General features: G+C 37.8%; 2 protein-coding genes across 3 annotated transcripts; both read left to right on the plus strand.

The window, feature by feature from the left end:
* Window positions 1-765: 765 nt before the first annotated feature.
* Window positions 766-12,312, plus strand: LOC143849595 (zinc ion binding protein). Of its 2 annotated transcripts, none has more exons than XM_077358662.1 (9): window positions 766-1,004; window positions 3,147-3,222; window positions 3,382-3,550; window positions 7,812-7,911; window positions 8,920-9,073; window positions 10,116-10,467; window positions 11,685-11,760; window positions 11,894-11,940; window positions 12,035-12,312. In XM_077358662.1, exons 3-9 carry the CDS (start codon window positions 3,456-3,458, stop codon window positions 12,216-12,218), a joined length of 1,008 nt encoding a protein of 335 aa, XP_077214777.1. In that variant the 5' UTR covers window positions 766-1,004; window positions 3,147-3,222; window positions 3,382-3,455; the 3' UTR covers window positions 12,219-12,312. The 2 variants fall into 2 exon arrangements, with proteins under 2 accessions (XP_077214777.1, XP_077214778.1); XM_077358663.1 differs by having other exon boundaries at window positions 3,408-3,550.
* Window positions 12,313-12,447: 135 nt separating this feature from the next.
* On the plus strand, window positions 12,448-17,958 carry TBL5 (TRICHOME BIREFRINGENCE-LIKE 5). The gene is made up of 5 exons (XM_077358661.1): window positions 12,448-13,724; window positions 15,678-15,870; window positions 16,963-17,156; window positions 17,256-17,414; window positions 17,491-17,958. The coding sequence occupies exons 1-5, from the start codon at window positions 13,210-13,212 to the stop codon at window positions 17,828-17,830; spliced, it is 1,401 nt and encodes a 466-aa protein (XP_077214776.1). The 5' UTR covers window positions 12,448-13,209; the 3' UTR covers window positions 17,831-17,958.
* Window positions 17,959-18,715: the final 757 nt, after the last annotated feature.

The raw sequence follows: 18,715 nt of genomic DNA on the forward strand, positions 1-18,715 counted from the left end.
ATTTAAAAATACAGTGGGGCCACCATATTCTAAGATCCAAACCATTCATTTGTTGGGCCCATCGTAAATAGATTGTATCACAAAAATCATTGGACAGGATTTTTGGATTTTAGGGATTTTGAATTTGGGTTCCTGCTTATATCAATTTCCACTAGGGATTTGAATTAGGGTTCCTCCACTTGTATTTTTCCAACGACCTACTAAGGGGAAGATCCAAATATTCTGGGCTCTCTAAATCTATCTAATACCTCCATGTAAGAATAAATTTTAATTAAAAATCATTTTTCAAACAAAACATTTGTTAATAGGAGATTTTATACGATGTGTGGCTGTTTGAACCTGTATTTTTCAAAAGTACGGTACAACCCACTTCATAGGATGATCCAAAGCATCCATTTTTAGGCCACAAGGTAAATCGGTTGCGCCCGAGAGTAGTCTAGGAGTGCAACTTTGGTCGGGTTGGGTTGACTAGAGGAACCCTTTTCTCTAAATTTTTTCTAACCCGATTCCGACCTAACCTGATGTCCAACCTGAAGAGGTTCGACCCGACCAAAGGAACCTTTTTTTCCAACTCTAACCCAACCCGACCCGACTTCAACCGACCCAACCCTACATTTTAAAATTTGATAAAAAAATGTTGGATTTCACTTGGGTCGGGTTGTCCAAGCCCTCAACCCGAACTCGACCCGGGCTGGGAAACCTCAACGCAACCCGACCCGACTGTTTTTGGGGGTTGAACCCTACCCGAGTTGAAGTCTCTCTCTCTCTCTCTCTCTCTCTCTCTCTCGTTTCAAAAGAATTCGCCGAAATGGGAAAAACGATACGACTTACGAGAAAGCCTTCGTTAACCAGTAATTTCTCTCTATTTCTCGAGTGTTGCTGATTCTCGCTTTTCCAGAATTTCAAGTAGGGTACCTACGTGGAGATAGACGGGAACGGAATTAAAAACCTAACGTTTGCTGACAGGAGAAAGCGCTTCAGCTAGGGTTTTGTGCTATTTACTGGTAAATCTCAACCCTTCTCTCTTTGCTTGATTGTTTTGTATGCGTAATCTCATATCTTAGGCCCTGTTCATTTCAGATTGTGATAACCGATTTTTAGCCTCCAACCCATTATTGGACTCAAAATTATTTTTAACTTTGAGTCCAATAATCAGTTTGGCCCTAACAATCGGTGGCCACAATCTAAAACGAACAGGGAATTCCCAGAGGCAATTGATTTTTGGGTGAAATTTTCTGGCACCCATTTGGGATTTTGTGGGTTGATTTTAACATCCTGTAGATAATTGTAGTTTGTTCTCGTGATTGTCATTTATTTAAAATTACCATGCCAGATGGCTTTTTGTTGTGAGAGGTTATAAGGGTGCCTTTTTTGTTTGTCTATTATTTTTATCATACCTATGCAATCCAAATTATGGAAATCTGCTTTTTGTTATATGCTTGATGTATTGCTTGTGAGAATTTTGTTATCTTTATATTTGGTTATTGATATGGCATAACTTTTTTTTTGAGAAAAGGTACTTAAAAGTTAAAACTAAACAACAATAGCAGGTACAAAGGGGGCATAGATCGTCCCACATACAACTCAGAACTATAGACTCTTTTTGGTTATGTAAAGAGTGAAAGTATTTCATAACAGCATGATATGATATGACTTAACTAAGTTGTTGCTTCTGTTTATCATTTTGCATTTCAATTGCGTTTCATATTTTTCTAGGCTACAAACATAGGAAAATTGATAAAAATAACCCATCATTTTTAAGTGTGAAATACTTGATAAAAATAACCCATTATTTTTAAGTGTGAAATTAATGAAATAAAAGAAAGAAAGCTTAGTTGGTACCTATAAACGTTTCTCTTTGGATATTGTCTATCTCTTTCCCAATCCCATTGGCTTAATTGAACTTCTTACCACAATCTCTTTCTTTTACTTTTTTCGTGATATGAGTTTTAGTTTTTTGTACCTATAAACATTTCTCTGCCTGGAAAAGACATCACAGCAGCCTCGTGTTTTTCCCTTCATAACACTATAAGTCCTTTTGGCAGCCCTTTGTAGTTGATTTATGTTGAAATGTTTCAAGTTTTTGGTCACTATATGATTGATGGATAACTCAATTCTTACATGATTGATTTGGTCCGACTTATCTGTATATATTCATATATTATCTTCACGGCTAATGATCCCTTACTACTATTCTACCATCAATGCCTCCGGGATGTAATGCTCCTTATTGTCCCTGTTCTAATAGAGTTTTTTATATGGTGTACAAATGAAACTCAACTCAACTAAGCCTTTGTCCCAAACTAGTTGGGGTCGGCTAATGAATACTTTAGAAAATTTTCATGAAGAAGGTGAAAGGATCTACATGGCTATATGGTGTACACATGAGCAACCCAAAAAATACGGCGGAGCCCACATGAATGGATGGTCTAAGCCATTCTTTTAGATAGGCTGTGCCCCAAAAATGAGGGCCATAGGATGATTGTAACTCTTCAATTTGTGAAGTTTTTCTATACCATGGCGTCTGAAAATGGAGGCCACAAATTTCATGGTTAGGAATTAGGATCATCCTACGGCTTCCATGTTTGGGCACGACTATCTACAGTGGTGACCAAAAAAAGAAAGGTTTAGATCATCCATTCTAATATTAAATGTTATATCAACTCAGATCTTCTTGCACCCCCCTAAACATGACAAAATGCCTTATGAAAATTCTCAGGGTATTCCTTTGATTTTTTGGGCACTGCATCCAAGAGTGAAAGCAATTGTTAATAACTTAACAATGGTGAGTGCATGCTTCTATGTATTTATGTTTCAACACCTCCAATGTTGTTGTTGTTATTATTATTATTATTATTATTATTATTTTTTTGAATTATTCAAAACCTCCAATATTATCAAGCAATGGCAATTTGAAATATCTGCTCTTTATCCAACCCCAACTAGTTTGGGACAAAGGCTTTGTTGAGTTGAGTTGAGACAATATCTGCTCTTAAATTATGAAGACGGGGAACTGCCGTGCATCTTGATATAGATGACCTGAATTTGACTGGTGGACCAAATATTGAGTATTTATGTCCTGTGCAAACTCCACTAGTCTTCCCTTTATCTCATAAAACAAGTGCTAACTCATATCTTTTTGCCAGATGAGTTTTACACTCGTTGGGTATCTGTTGGTGTCAATGCGTGATCAATAAGATTCTGCGTGCAGTTATTCTGCAGGTATGCTGACTCAATTAGGTGTTTATTTTCAAAGTTAGATTGGAAACATCATTTGTCATCAAATTTTAGCATATATGAACTTGTGATTACTTATGAATGTTTAAAAGTTATTGTTGTTACACATTAACATTTAAAAGTGCTGTCTTCTATACTTACAAGTTCCTTCATACGCATGCTATGAGAAGTGGAATTCATCTTACACAAAGTGTATATTGAGTTACGCTGCGCAACTGATGGATGCTCAAGCACAGAAGAAGGCTTTGTTCCGTGCGAAATTGAAAGAAGCTGCACAAAAACGAGAGAAGCACATAGATTCTCCTCTTGTAAGGTACTTTGAAATTATACAAATAGTATACAGTGTGCTGTTTTATGTGTATGGATGCTGGACTCACATAATGTTAGTGCATGTTTGCTGTAATAAAAACATGATATTATATAATATATAAGCATCTCCTATAGAAATACGATACAGGCAATTTAATGTTTATTATTGTATGTTGTTAATCAATTAGTATGGAGCATAATAGAAAATTATGGAAGTTTTTCTACTTTTCATATTAACATGGGTGTAGCCGTGTAGGACTGTAGGAGTCATGAGGAGTTTGACTTGATTCATTTCCATTTACTAGTCTAGTTGGGTTATTTGGCTCATTTAGATGATGTACATGACCAAGTGGCTTGTGTTTTTAGTGACCTCCATTGTTTTCTACACTTGATATATTCATCATAGTTTTTGTTAACTTACCGACTTCTCCAAAAGCTTAAGCTGTTGGAGAAGGTGTTATTTATCTTTTATACTTTAACACTCCCCCGCACGTGTGGCCCACTTGGCAAACACGTGGCACATGTGGTCCCACTTTGGGCCGACCATCGCATGTGGATTTTTGCTATATGGGAGGTTTGAACTCGAGACCTTTGGCTCTGATACCATGTTAACTTACCAACTTCTCCAAAAGCTTAAGCTGTTGGAGAAAAGGTGTTATTTATCTTTTGTACTTAACAGTTTTAAAACTCTCTCACGTCATCATGTACTCCCTCGAGTCGACTCCTTACCTTGGTTGCATTCTGCGTTTTGCCCTACAGAGTCAATAAAAACTCCTTTGACTCTCCCTCCCAAATTATGACCACTTAAACCGAGTACTCAGTCGTGTCAATCACCGTACTCGACCGCGTCTCACAAATTTATTCTATTTGGTGTTTTAGGATTGTAAATATAAAGATTTTAAGTGAAGATGTGAGAGATAGAGAGAGAGGAGACAGGCATAAGGGAGAAAGAGTGTTTCCATTAATTTTTTGAATGGAATGTTTCCATTAATTTTGAAATCTATCAATACAATGACTTATATAATTAATATCACAAATGACCAAACTACCCTTAATTATGTTCGTATTCTCTAATGCTTCCCCTCGAGCTGAACGGTTCCTTGAAACATATTCAACTTGTTAATCAAGTGTTTGTTGCTCTCCAATCAAGCCCTTGCTGGATACATTTGCTATTTGATTCTTACATGTATCGGAATAGTCTCCCTCATCTCTGCGTAATCTAATCCATGTTTTTAGTCTAGCCATGCCTTGTAACATAGTCACCAATATCTCCAACCTTTTCTAAATATTGTGATTTTATCACTATACTTTGATAAAATGGCAAAACCTCGAAATAATCCCAAGATTTAAAAAAATATCATGATATTTTCATTTTGTATCATTTACAGTGAAAAATATCATAAAAAATATCGCTATAAAATCTTGGGATTAATTCAAGGAAAATATATCCAACCTTCCCTCCATCTGGCTAATGAAAAAGTTTGATGAAATCGCAATACACACTTGATACAACCCATTGTGATGTGGAACAGATCTAGGAGAGGAGATTATATACCGAAAGATCTGGGGAACTGTCCAAAAAACTGCTATGGATGACATTTTTTGATTTTTTCTAGTTTTGACCCTAAAATTTGATTATTTTTAGTTTGTTTGAGGGGCGTTTGAGCACGTCAAACCCCTTATCTTGCATATTTATGAGACTTTTAAGTTTTCGAAAACTTTGCAATTTTCCACCAACCTTCCCTCCTCCTGTAGGCATTACTGACGTTGGCCCTTTGGGCCCATATTGTAATCATAAGGGGTATAGGAACATACATGGGATCGAATTAGAGACATGAATACAAGATCTATTACATTCTATAACTAGGGCTAACCTATTTGCCTCCATCAAAGTTCTGATTCAAAGGTGGTACCCTATTTCAGTCGCTTTACTGTATTTTTTGAACTGAATCGTGATATTAATTATGAAGAGCCAATTCTATGGCTACTTACATTTGGTAGATGTTTTAAGTAGTAAAATGTGTGTGTATTTGTTAAATTTGGTAGAGGTATTGTTACACACACACACACACACACACACACACACACACACACACACACACATATATATATATATATATGAGGAAACTGTTGGTGAGCTTAAGCGCACCAAACTTTTGGTGCGCTTAAGCTCCCCAATCACATGGGTCCCACAGCTCCATAGGTGATCCAAACCATTCATTTGCAAGGCCTAATCATAGATAGGGTGTTTACCAAAAATCAGCTCCATAGGATCATCCTAACCCCTCCATTTGTGGAGGACAAAAATGGGCAGATTTGTGGACAAACACTGTCTGTCCATTTTGTCCTCCACAAATGAAGGGGTTAGGATGATCCTATGGAGCTGATTTTTGGTACACACCCTATCTATGATAAGGCCTTTCAAATGAATGCTTTGGATCACCAAAACAAAGTGGGCCCCCATGTGATTGGGCGCTTAAGCGCACCATAACTTTGGTGAGCTTAAGCGCACCAACAGTTTCCTCTATATATATATATATATATATATATATATATATATATATAGAGAGAGAGAGAGAGAGAGAGAGATGTTCCTGCACAAGTGTGCAGGTAAGTTACCTGCACATGAGTGCAGAAACAGGGTGGGGGCCCACATTTTTTGGGGGATCAAAACCATTCATTTGGAAGGCCCTTCCATGGATAGGGTGTGGCCCAAAAATCAGCCCCATTGGATCGTCCTAACCCAAGCAAAGGTGGGTGGGGGAGGATGGACAGACACACACACACACACACACAGATGAGCTTAGTTGTGCTCGGGCGCAGGAACTGTTTTCTCACACACACACAGACACACACACACACACACACACACACACACACACACACACACACACTTTTCTAAATTTGTTTTTGAATTGTGGTATTAATTAGGCTCACCAGGATCCAATACATTCAATAGATGTTTTAAGTAGTAAAAAGTGTGTTTATTTGTTAAATTTGGCAGATGTAATGATTTCTAATTTTTTTTATCTATTTTCCCCCAAAATTTGTAGCGTTTTCTCAAGAACAAAACGGCCTGAACATTGGACATACCAATCTAGTAGAAAAAACAGAACAGTTATCGGAATAAAAGTGACAACTAAGGTGAGCAATATGTGCATGTTATCTAGAGGAAAAAGAAATTAAATGAAAGAAAGAGAATCCCAAAAAATTTGTGGGGTTGGATACGATGGCATGGAGTATTTAACAAATGAGAGTTTGCATTAAAAAAAGAAATTAGGGTTCTTGTTAAAATGAATAAAGGAAGAGAAGGTGATGAAGGACTCTATCTGCATTAGAAGGAGAAGAAGAAGAGCGAGGGAGAAGATGGTGAGTCTCCACTAGGGAGCTCACATGTAATATGATGTATATATAGAGCCCAAATTAGGGTTACATTAGGGTTACATGTGTATAGACAATAGTACCCTTCAACTAGACATGTAAAGACCTAAATACCCTTCAACAGTTCTAAAGGTGAGACGAAGAATAAATTCCTTTGTTCTTTAACCTTGAGGTCGGGGGTTCAATCCTAGTTTTCCTACCAAAAAAAGGTGAGACGAAGAATGAATTTGATTTTAAAGAAAGAGGGAAAAAAAAGAAAGGATTTGGAAGATAGGATGAGATGAAGAAGAGAGCAAACTGAAAAAGAGTCAAATACCTCTTTAGAATGATAAATCTTGGTCTTTAGCTTCTCCTTGGATAGATCTCCAACTCTGATTTTATGTAAACCTGAAATTTACTATGAAGAAGTGAGGGATGGAGAAATATTGTTTTCATTAATTCAATGACTTATATACTATACATCTCAAATGACCAAAATACCCTCATATGTACTTTCACTCTCTACTCTCTAACAAGGATTAGATACATAATAGAAACTTCAACAATCTGCGTGCAGTATTTTTTGGAATAAAAAGTCAAATGTCCCAAGTTTAGTCAAAGGAGGGCTATTTCATTCAATGCCAGCTTCAAAGATGCATCATGATCATTTAATGTGCCTTTAGTGAAGTGAAGTTTCATGAACAATCACTTTTTGGATTCTAATACTGGGGAAAAGTTATGCTACTTGTGATGACTAGTGTATCTAGTTAGCTAGACGAATGTTCTTTTTTGCCTCTTTCGCATATAATTATATTATTTTCTTTCAATAAAACTCGACTGGAATAATTGAAATCAAATGGTTGGAGACGAAGGTGTCTAATTGTAGCTTTTCTTCATTCATGTAGGTACAATGAATATGATCAACCTGTTTGTAGGGTTTGTGATATCACTTTGAAGTCTGAATCTCTTTGGGTTGCACACCAAGCTTCTCGTAAGCATCATGAGGTGATACATGGGCCTTACTACTTACTGTTGTAAAATTTCATTCATCCTGGACTTAGGGTTCCCATTTCTTTTATTATTTACAATTTGAAATGCTTAAGCTTTAAGGGAAATGACAAGGGGACACAAAAATAGAACGCCTTTGCCAGTACAGCCTATGTATCTCGGCCACATGTCATAGTTGCTTTAGTGAGAGACCAAGCGAACTATCACTCGGTTGCTCAGTAAGGCAACTGGGACACGTGGCTGAAATACATGGGTCGTCGCATGGTTGCACGACCTAGATACAAGGACACTCAAGTCCCACTATATGACTAGCTTGCTTTAGGGTCCGTTTGGAACTTTGGATGCCCTGGAAAACATGGAAGTAAAAAGAATATTGGGGTTTTCCCCCATAAAATGCATCTGAAAGGTCCTTTGACTACATAGAAATCAGTATTTCGAAATAAGGGATTTCCCTTGGCTCTTCCTGGTAGGCTGATGTGGCAGCGAACTATCCCCTTGTTATTTTCCGCCCGATATGAGAGGGAAACTCTCTCTCTCTCTCTCTCTCTCTCTCTCTCTCTCTCTCTCTCTCTCTCTCTCTCTCACACACACACACACACACACACACACACACACACACACACACACACACATCGTCTTCAGTGAGAGACTCAACGGGGCTTCTTTTTACCGCACCAGTCTAGTGAGAAAACATGCCTGGTCCCATGTTCTAGATGTGCAAATTCATTATTCAGAGTTCAGACATAGTTGGTGATTTTATGCGGAAAATGGTTCATTTCATTAGTAAAAGACATCTATCTTGAAGTTGAGCCTTTGCCTTCGTGGTTATGTTCTCATGTGTGGCATTTGAGGTCAGGGGTTCAAACTTCAACCTTGCCTATCGTGAACAGAATAAGAAAAAGCCATATGTCTTGATGTTCTAAATTTAAGATGAAACAATACATAGCTTCTTTCATGTGGTAGTTGGATTGAGTATGTTGACAAAAGGTGCTTTTATTGGGACAGGCAATCGAGAATATCAAAGCTACTGCCTCTGGACTAACTCGTGTTAATGACGTAAAATCTGTTCCTCCTAAAGAGTCAGTGCTTAAACCTCGACCATCATCTTCTCTGCCTGCCGATTTTTTTGATAAGCATGAGGCAAAGAAGCAAAATACTGGTAATCTTTTCATAGAAATCTTTTATTCCCTTGCACTGGCACTTGTTCTCATTGAGAGCCTAAGGGCTCAATATTTTTGAATGCTTTAACTGAACCTTAGCAGCTGAATCACCATGATATACCTGCATTTTTTATTTTCCCCCTTGAATTTTTTCTTTATCCTTTTATTATCTGAAAACTAACTGAGAAAAGCCTCCAGACCATTCTAAATCCAATCCTAGCACACTGTTTTATCAGTTAAAATGCTAAAGAACAGAAAATATGCAATCATTCCCCGACACATGCACACACAAATTTGCAAGTATAAGTACCGAAAGCCACAAAAAGGAAGATAAGAGAGAAAAAGCAGACGACAAATAACCTGTAACTTTCCTGGAAAGACAACATGTATTTGGCATTTTAATTTTCTGGAACTTAAGATTTGAATATTTCCAGATGATCTTAGTGGTTTGAAACCCAAATGATAAACATGTTAGTAGAGGGCTTTGTTGATTGTAATGCTTCTTTTGCTCAATATGTGGATCTCAACTCATAAGACAATTGATGGAACCAAAGTTCTTACTTGCTTTTAGTACCATGTTACAATATGTGGGACATTGCCTATGTGTTGCCTTTATATTAAAAATGAGGAATGACTCAAATTTGAAGTTGAGCTCTGTCCCTAGTGGTGATGGCTTCAGATTTTTGTGAATTCTATCAAGTCTACCTCTATTTACTTGATACTTGTTGGAAATTTATGAATTCTCTAATCGTTTTGCATCAGTATGGAATTTGAAAGATGCAATGAACTCCTGAGGCACTTATTCTCTTTGACTGCTCAGATGTTTTGTGATGCCCTCTTGTTTATTTTTGTATAATGTATTTATGGTATGCGTCATAGATACTTGCGAGTAGCGCTAGCTGCTGTAGTTATATTAATTTCAATTATTTGCTCTCTATTTATGTATTTATTTGTGAATGATGATGGACGGATCCTTTTCAGCCATACTTGAATCAATGATTATTGGAGTTGTAATTCCCTAACATATATCACTATATTTAGGATCGAGTGCCAGAGTCAAGATCGACCCTGTCATTTCCCAAACATCTGTTAAGTCAGCGGATGCTGGTTTATCACCTTACATGGATGGAAGCATTGAAGGTTCTTCTACAGTAAGTCATCCCTCTGAATTGTCTGATATTGGAAAAGAGAAAAATGAGTTGGCAAATGTTGATTTAGTGGAGATAAAGGGAAGAAGTGAAAGTAAGCCCTCTAGCCACCTCATTGAACCATCAAAAAAGATTGAAGCTTCAGAAGTCAAGAAAGGCAAGGGAACACTTCCTGAAGGCTTCTTTGATAATAAGGATGCCGATCTACGTGCACGTGGCATCGAACCTGTTAAGCTTGATATCAAGTAAGTTCCTTATCTTGCCTTCCATATTTTCCATATCCTCATCTCTACTTAAAACACTTACGTTCTTATCGTAGCATTATATTGAGTGCCTCCAGTTTTCATTACAGCTTAAGTGGAGACAATTCAATTGGTATTCATTAATACTGCATTATGGCCAAAATATTGGAAATCTCAGATGTCCTATAAATGTACCCCATTGGATTGATATTTTGAACCATTCAATTGATCACTGTCTTTTGATGGGTCGAAAGAATTTGTCCAAAATGTTATTGACCACCCAAAAGAATGTGATTTATTTTATGTTCTAGTCAATGCTATTTTTTGCCTACAGTCATCCAAGGGGTGGCTCGTTTATTTGGACAGTTCTGATCAACAAGATGACTGATCAATTGGACGATAGATGGGATGAAGTATGAAGTTCACATAATGCAGTGGACTGTGAATTATTGCCTCATTAACTAAAATAGTAAATTATTGTCTCATTAACTAAAATAGAAGAGAAGACCTCTCTTATAGATAGTACATGACAGAAGAAAAACTAAGGCACAATTGAACATGATACAGTGTCATGAGAAGTCCCAAGAACCCATAGGACATATGTAAAAATGAAGAAGAGAGAGGAGTTCCAAAATTTTGGGCTCAAAGGGGCAGCACCGCTGATGTCAGAAAGATATCTGCCTGAGACCTGCTGATGTCATCAGGAGGGTCCCACATGGCTAGAAGGGACTGAAAACATCCAAAACCTGCCATTGTGGGCTGTTGAAACTATAAATAATTTTCAGAATTTTTTTTGGAGTAGTGTAAATGTGTTTTAAAGAGTCCCAACAACCAATTGAGGATGGCTTCTGTGACCGGTGGACACAGAAATTGGAAGAGCTCAGGATTCATTCAACCACCACAACAATTTATTCAAGTATGTAGGTAGGAGAAGGATTCTGAAACGTGAAGACCAAGTAGTGTTGAAATTTACAAAGATTTTAAGGAGTTATAGCTGGTTTGGAACTGAAAATTCTGAGTTTAATTCAGTAACTTTAGTTTTTAGTTGACGTGTTGGAGATATGTTTCTCCCTATTCTTTTATTTGTTTCTGTTTATATGATGGTAGTTTTGTCCTTTAATGTTATAACTCTGCGTCTTTTCTTTTCTTTTTTAATTTCTTTCAAGTACGTCACATGGAAACAGATTTGATTAATTAATTTTGTTAAATTTTTGTTGCAGGGATGAGTACAAAGAATTTGAGAAAGTGATTCAAGAGGACTTGCAGGAAGTGGATGACCGATTGGAGGAAGAAGAGGTAAGATATATATTTTTGCCACTCTGGAATTTTTATTATTATGTGTTGAATGAACAATATTGGTCATTATGAACGAAACATGATATGAAAAATGTTCCACCTTACTGGAATAACATGAGTTGCAATGTGGCAGTTTGATGCAGCTGAGATGAGAGAGGAGGCTGAATCCGTGGAACAAAAGTGGGTTCAAAACTGAAACAATCCATTCATGTATATAAATTTCACTGGTTCTGTTCTCGTTGGCTAAAGAACCATTGTTTTTTTTTTTTCACAGGGCTTGTAGGGAGAGAGTGGAAATGTTGAAGAAGAAACAAATGGAGTTAAAGGCTGCAAGATTTGCTGATGGGAAGAAAAGCCTTTCATTCATGGGCAAGCAATCTAGTGATGATGAGTCCTCAAGCGACGGAGATGGTGATGAAGAGAATTTCACAGTGGATTGGAGAGCAAAACATTTGTAAATCTTGCAAGTTTCTCCTCATTCTTTTTGTTTGGGGGCAGAGATTGATGTCTTATACAATTTAATCAGATAAAATTTTGTTTTCCTTCTCTTGATATCATCCATCTGATAAATTTCTGCCACCAAGTTTCACACGAGCATACAAAAAAACCTCCATATCTGAAACATTCATCAACCCTCTCAAGTCTCTCCATCTCCGGCACATCTCTCTCAACTGGCACCACAAATATTCCAGGGAAAACTTTCTCATGGTGGCGAAACATGGCGTTAGTGTTTTCAAAATGGTTGTGTTTCCACCCCTTTTTGTGCTGGGAAAGGGGGTGGAAATATCATTTCGTTCTATACTCTTGCTTGGATGGATCAATCACTGGAAATAACTGTACACATATGAGGATGAGTTGTGAGGTGATGGAAAGGAGGGACAGTCTTTGGCAAAAAAAGATGTATGCTTCCCTTCCACGCAGAAACCTGGATTTCCAGATCAGGCTGCCACGTGGAGGCAGGAGAGCGATCAGAATGGACACAAATTGACATTTGCAGACGGTCAGTAGCCCCTGCTGCGATTATTTTTAATCTGGGTTTATTAATTTAGGATTTCTCGTGTTAGGGATCCAACGTTCCTCATATAATTAAGTCTTAAGCGTCTTATTTTTAATGATTTGCTATTCCACTAAGATTGGTTGCTATACCAACGTACTCTCATTCCTTCTCATTAATAGACCTGATTAAACTAACCTGTCTCATGTGGGACCCAATGTTGATTTTTAAACTAAAGTCTCATGGCCCATCAATAGTGGGCCCACCTTCTTTTGGTCAAGAAAAGCTTAACCGTTGATTCATTCTGTTAGTTTAACTCCTCTTCCCTATGCTCTTTAGATTTGGTTTTAGCTTTGGCTTTTTCACTTTTTCTCACCACACTCTTTAGTCTTTAGAACGAGAGAGATGGGGAAAGAGAGAGGCTCAATCTCCATTCTATAAAATCTAAACTAGTGATGGCATTCTCGTTTTCTCACAAAAACAATCGCTACTACTACTACTCCTTCCCCGCCCTCCTTTTTCTCTTCTTCCTCGGCGTAATCTTCTTAACCAAACGAGCCCTAGAACCAACCATCTCTCCATATACACATTTCTCTTCCATATCTCCTTCCGTCTCTTCTCTATTCACCAACACAACAACTGATCCTCCGATTTCCGTACCAGAAACCCCTAAACCTGTCCCTGAGGATGTATCCCTCCTGCACTTGATATCTCCGGTGACGGAAAATCAGTTTCTCGAATCTTCCGCAATCAATGCAAATCTTTCATTGGAGGAGGAACAGGGGAAGGGGAATTGGGATAAGAAATGTGATTTATATTCTGGGAATTGGGTGAAGGATGAGGAGTATCCGCTCTATCAACCTGGGTCTTGTCCTTATGTGGACGAGGCTTTTAGCTGTCAAGGGAACGGAAGACGTGATGAGGATTATATGAAATGGAGATGGAAGCCTCACGGTTGTGATATTCCCAGGTACTTTCTTTTCACATTTTTCTCTAAGTTTTATAAATATGGAAGCACGTTGTTAATTTTTTTTTTTTCATCAAATAGAGTATGCATAAACTAGCAAAAATGAATTGAAGGAAAATAACGAAATACAAGTATAGGTAGACAGATTGGCAAATTACAGTTTATGTTGATCTTCTTCATATTCAGGGAGTGGCAACTTCACAATAGGTACAAATTAAAGACTTAATCTTCTATTTACAGAGAAAACTAAGACAGTTATATCTTTAACCAACCTCATTATAAATGTGAGACACCATACTTGGATACCAAAGATCTAAACAATTGCTCCTCGTGGATTATTATTATTCCTATTTTTTGGCATTGGCCTGAATAACAGTTCATAGTTGAATGAATTATGAGTAGGAATAGGGAAGTGGAGACTATCAAATAAGTCAAGGAGTGTGGAGATCTTGGAAGTGTTTGTATAGAATGTTAAGGCTTAAGGCATGTTTTACCATCAACATTTTTTTCTGTTTGTTTCGCGGCTCGCCCGTATAAGTGGCATGAAACAAATGGGGGTGTAAAAATGTTCAAATGTAGAATTTTCACTCATAAAATTCCAAGTTTGAATTATTTTCTATTTTTTGTTTGTGCTTTCGTAAAGTAGGGTAGAAAACCTCTTGAAAATGTTCGAACAATACTGGATCTCATCTTCATCACAACCACAAACCTGAAAGGAATAAAACCCTAAAGTGGTATGGAAAGAAAAAAATGCCCGGGTTTTCAAAGGGCATGCGAAGAGTTGTGAATTTCTTTTTACTAAAGTGGTAGCGCTTACGATCTCATGGGTGAAGATTGTACCTTGCTTCAGATTCATGTCCGCTTTCGACCTTTGGCGTGTGTGTGGGCGGGCGGGGGGGTTGCTCATGCTTGGGAAACAGACCTATAAGGTAAATATAACAAATTACCATTCAAAAAAAAAGGTAAATGGAAGCAACAAAAAAGAAAAAAGAAATAGAAAAGAAGAGTGGCTTAACACTTCTAAAATCTATCTAAACCATGGATAAAGCCAACAAAGGGATAACAAATTTACGACTATGAGAACACAAACTATAAATAGCTAAACGAGAGGGATAAAGGGATAGAAGATAGATGGGTTACCATCTCACTAACCATCCAAATGCATCTCTCCAAGGTTTCAAGGCATCTTACCTTTAAGGTGTGCGGTTTCTCCACGATCAGCACAAGAGCAAATAAAGCCAATTTTTTATTCAATATTCCAATGATGCTCTAAAATACATACAAACCAGCCTTATATAGAGCGGCTTGGAATACTTCGGAATACTAAAAGACTCAAGTGATTAATAACTTTGACAACATAGAGAATTTAAGCGCAATCAACGTCTAGAGAACCTAGAGAACCAGATGGCCTTTTTTTTACTCTTTTGAAGGATCCCCCCCTCCCTCCCTACCTCATCCATCACGATGATTTTTGCAGAGGTGACTGCAATGGCACAATTTTTTGAGTTGGAGAAGTTTACATAATGTTGGACTGCATCTCTTCTTTCCTTTCTTTTTTCACTAGTGGTAAAACTTTTAGGATGTGCAGATTTTTCTTCCAGTATATAATTGAGTTAAATTGGACTTCAATATGTGAAGCAATGCTATCTTTGAATAGGCTGTCAAGAACTTCATGCTATCTTGTTCTATATTGTCTGAAGTTCATGCTATCTTTGAATAAGGCTGTCGAGAGCTTTTGATTCTACAAATTCTTTCTCATTTATAAGATAATTTCTCTAATTTCTCACTTGATACCATCACTTTTTTCATTTAGGATTGTCTCCGCTCTTTAACTCAAATTTAGTTTGGATTTGCCTTTTTTACTTTATTTTCATTTATTAGCTTTTACATCTTCCTATTATGATATTTAATCACTTTATCGGTATGCACTTTTTTGCCCTCATACTTGATTCATAGGTTTAATGCAACAGACTTTTTGGAGAGACTAAGAGGTAAAAGACTGATGCTAGTTGGAGACTCCATGAACCGGAACCAATTTGAGTCGATGCTATGCCTTCTACGCGAAGCCCTGCCGGATAAGAGTAGAATGTATGAGACTCGAGGGTATAAAATTACCAAAGGACGGGGCTACTTTATCTTCAAATTCACGGTAATCATGAGATTTCTGCCTCTGGGAACCAGAATCCTCTGTTCTTGACTAGTTGAGTAAAATGTGATTCATATGTTTTAAGAGATTGCTGAATAACCCTAATATTTATGACGTATGCTGTTCCAACTCCCAACAATGTTCAAGCTCTGAGATTATTTCTTCCAATTATAACTATCATGAACATGATGACCGATTAGGTAAAATATATATTGTCTTATGCATATGCAAGACATTGAGATATACTGTGATGTTCCAGCTCGCACTGGCCTTCGACATCTGAAAATTTTCATCTTTTTAGGTCTGTCAGCTTGATAAATTATCCAGTGGCATGAGTTTTACCTGCGTTGGGTATCTTTATGGGAACTAGAATCCTCTGATCATGCTAAACGACCCGAATGTGATTTATCTGGTTTAAAAGATGGCTGGATCTTCCTAATATGGCTGGTTTCACATTAAAAAAAAAGATGGCTGGATCTGCCTAATATTTTATGATGTGGCCAAAATGCTGTTCCCACTACTTTCCAAGCTTCCAACTAATTTTCAAGCTCTGTCTTTTAGTTTCAAGTACAAATTTCATGAATATTATGACCAACTAGGCAAATTATATATTGTCTTCTATAAATATGTAAGTCGTTGTGTGATATGTTCCAGCTCGCCCTGGCTTACCATTTCTGAAAATTGTCATCGTTTTAGATCTGTTAGTTGATCAACTATCCAGTATTGTGAGTTTACCTGCACTGGATCATTTTGTTTTTTCATTTGTTTTGAACTTTTGATTGTGTTATTATTTTTTGTTGTGTTAATGTGGTACTGTCCACATTAAAAGGGCGGCCCGGTGCACGAGGCTCCCGCCATTGTGGGGTTTGGGGAGGGCTAAGTGTATGCAGTCTTACCCCTGCTTTGCAGAAAGGCTGTTTCCAAAACTCAAACCTGTGACCACCAGGTCACAATGGAGCAACCTACGTAGTTGCGTGATTGTGTCCCTAGCCATGCAGTTCCGTAGTATCAGTGTCTCGCCATTCCACATACCACTGTGATAGCATAGTTAAGGTTTTAGTCAAAATGTATTTCTAATTCTTGTAAATTGGGCAGGACTATAACTGTACTGTAGAGTTCCGTCGCTCCCATTTTCTCGTTAAGGAAGGGATCCGTCTCAAACCACAGGGAAAAACAATGCCAACCCTACTCATTGATCGCATTGATAAGTCCGCTGGCAGATGGAAGCATGCTGATATCCTGATCTTCAATACTGGCCACTGGTGGACTCATGGAAAGACCGCTAGGGGGTATATTATATTTTTTCATTCGTTATTCTTTCACTGATAGTATCCAAATGGGATCTGTGGCTCTCCTAACCCAACCGTTGAATGTGTTTGATCAAGCAGTAAGGATTATTATCAAGAAGGCAATGTTATCTATCCAAAGTTCGATGCGGTTGAAGCTTATAGGAGAGCCATGAGAACGTGGGGAAGGTGGATAAAGGAAAATGTGGATCCTGCAGAGAAGTTGGTGTTTTACCGTGGCTATTCTACTGCTCATTTCAGGTGAGGACTATTTCAGTTCAATTCAAGCAAGCCACCATGAAAACTTTTATTTATCCATAGCATTTCCTTTGACCAGAGGTGGAGATTGGGACTCTGGTGGGACATGTAATGGAGAGACTGAACCGATCACGCAGGGTGCCTTTCTTGATTCCTATCCAGTGAAGATGAAGATCGTGGAGGAGGTTATCCGCGAATTGCAAGTGCCTGCAATACTATTGAACGTGACGAAGCTGACTAACTTCCGCAAAGATGGGCACCCATCGATTTATGGAAAGACTGTGACAGAAGGGCGGAAGGTTTCTTCGAGAAGGCAGGATTGCAGCCATTGGTGTCTCCCTGGGGTGCCAGATGCTTGGAATGAGCTGATATATGCTAGCCTTGTTATGGGGCAAGCGGCTTCATGGAATAAAAAATGACAGTTTTGTGGGTGGTTTCTCCTGTCAAGAAGTGTAAATTCATACGGGTTGCTCTTCCAAATCCTACTACATTGGTTGGTGTAATCCCCACGATCCTATTCAGTAATGATTAGTTATTTTTTTGTCTATCTGATAAGAAATATGTAGCATTTTACTCCAGTAAGGTATCTTCTACAAGATGATTCCAGGTTTTGAGTGGGTCATCTTTCCCTCTCTCATACTACTAGTAAAAAGAGAAGTTTCAAAAAATAGTATGAAAAAAAAATACATATCCCAACATTCTCCACCTTGTCTTGTTTTTTTTAAATGGTAGCAAATTTCATTAAAAAAAGGGAAGACCGAGCAAGTCCACCCCACCAATACAAAAAGAGAACTAATTAGAAACACAAAAGAACAGAGAAACCATATAGCCCTATCAAGGGGTAAAAAATAAAAAAACTCTAAATCCAATCTCATCAAAGAAACGGGCGAATCAGGGGGAACCAAAGAATCTTTAAGCCACCTAATAACGTTAAGCAAGTCACCCTCCACAATTATTTAAGCCAAGCTATTTCTATCCAAATACATTTAACTTTGATACACAACCCTCACCTCTGCTTCACTGGCATCAGCAACTCCAATTGGCCCAGAAAAAGCCCAAATAACTTCCCCCAAAGAGTCACTTAGCACACCCCCAATACCATCTGGGCCAGGGTTGCCCAAACTAGAACAATCAAAGTTTAGCTTAATCATACCATTTGGGGGTGGCTGCCATATTTGCACAACCGAATGATGGTTTTCCTTGCTATTACATATCTCCATCCCTCCCATCATTCATATGCCGAAACTAACTGGAATAACGGAATAGATTTAGCCCAAGCAATAGTTAGTGCTATTACTTTGATA

Source organism: Tasmannia lanceolata, unplaced genomic scaffold, assembly GCF_043159265.1.
Source record: "Tasmannia lanceolata isolate RefF3 unplaced genomic scaffold, GAP_Taslan_0.1 ptg000018l, whole genome shotgun sequence".
NCBI lineage: Eukaryota > Viridiplantae > Streptophyta > Magnoliopsida > Canellales > Winteraceae > Tasmannia > Tasmannia lanceolata.

Excerpts from the sequence above, each read along its gene's own strand:
- LOC143849595 (XM_077358662.1), top strand. The coding sequence starts at position 3,456 with ATGGATGCTCAAGCACAGAAGAAGGCTTTGTTCCGTGCGAAATTGAAA. Across the intron at positions 7,912-8,919 it reads CTTCTCGTAAGCATCATGAG|GCAATCGAGAATATCAAAGC; the intron begins GTGATACATGGG and ends TTATTGGGACAG. Across the intron at positions 11,941-12,034 it reads GCTGAATCCGTGGAACAAAA|GGCTTGTAGGGAGAGAGTGG; the intron begins GTGGGTTCAAAA and ends TTTTTTTCACAG.
- TBL5 (XM_077358661.1), top strand. The coding sequence starts at position 13,210 with ATGGCATTCTCGTTTTCTCACAAAAACAATCGCTACTACTACTACTCC. Across the intron at positions 15,871-16,962 it reads ACTTTATCTTCAAATTCACG|GACTATAACTGTACTGTAGA; the intron begins GTAATCATGAGA and ends TAAATTGGGCAG. Across the intron at positions 17,415-17,490 it reads TATTCTACTGCTCATTTCAG|AGGTGGAGATTGGGACTCTG; the intron begins GTGAGGACTATT and ends TCCTTTGACCAG.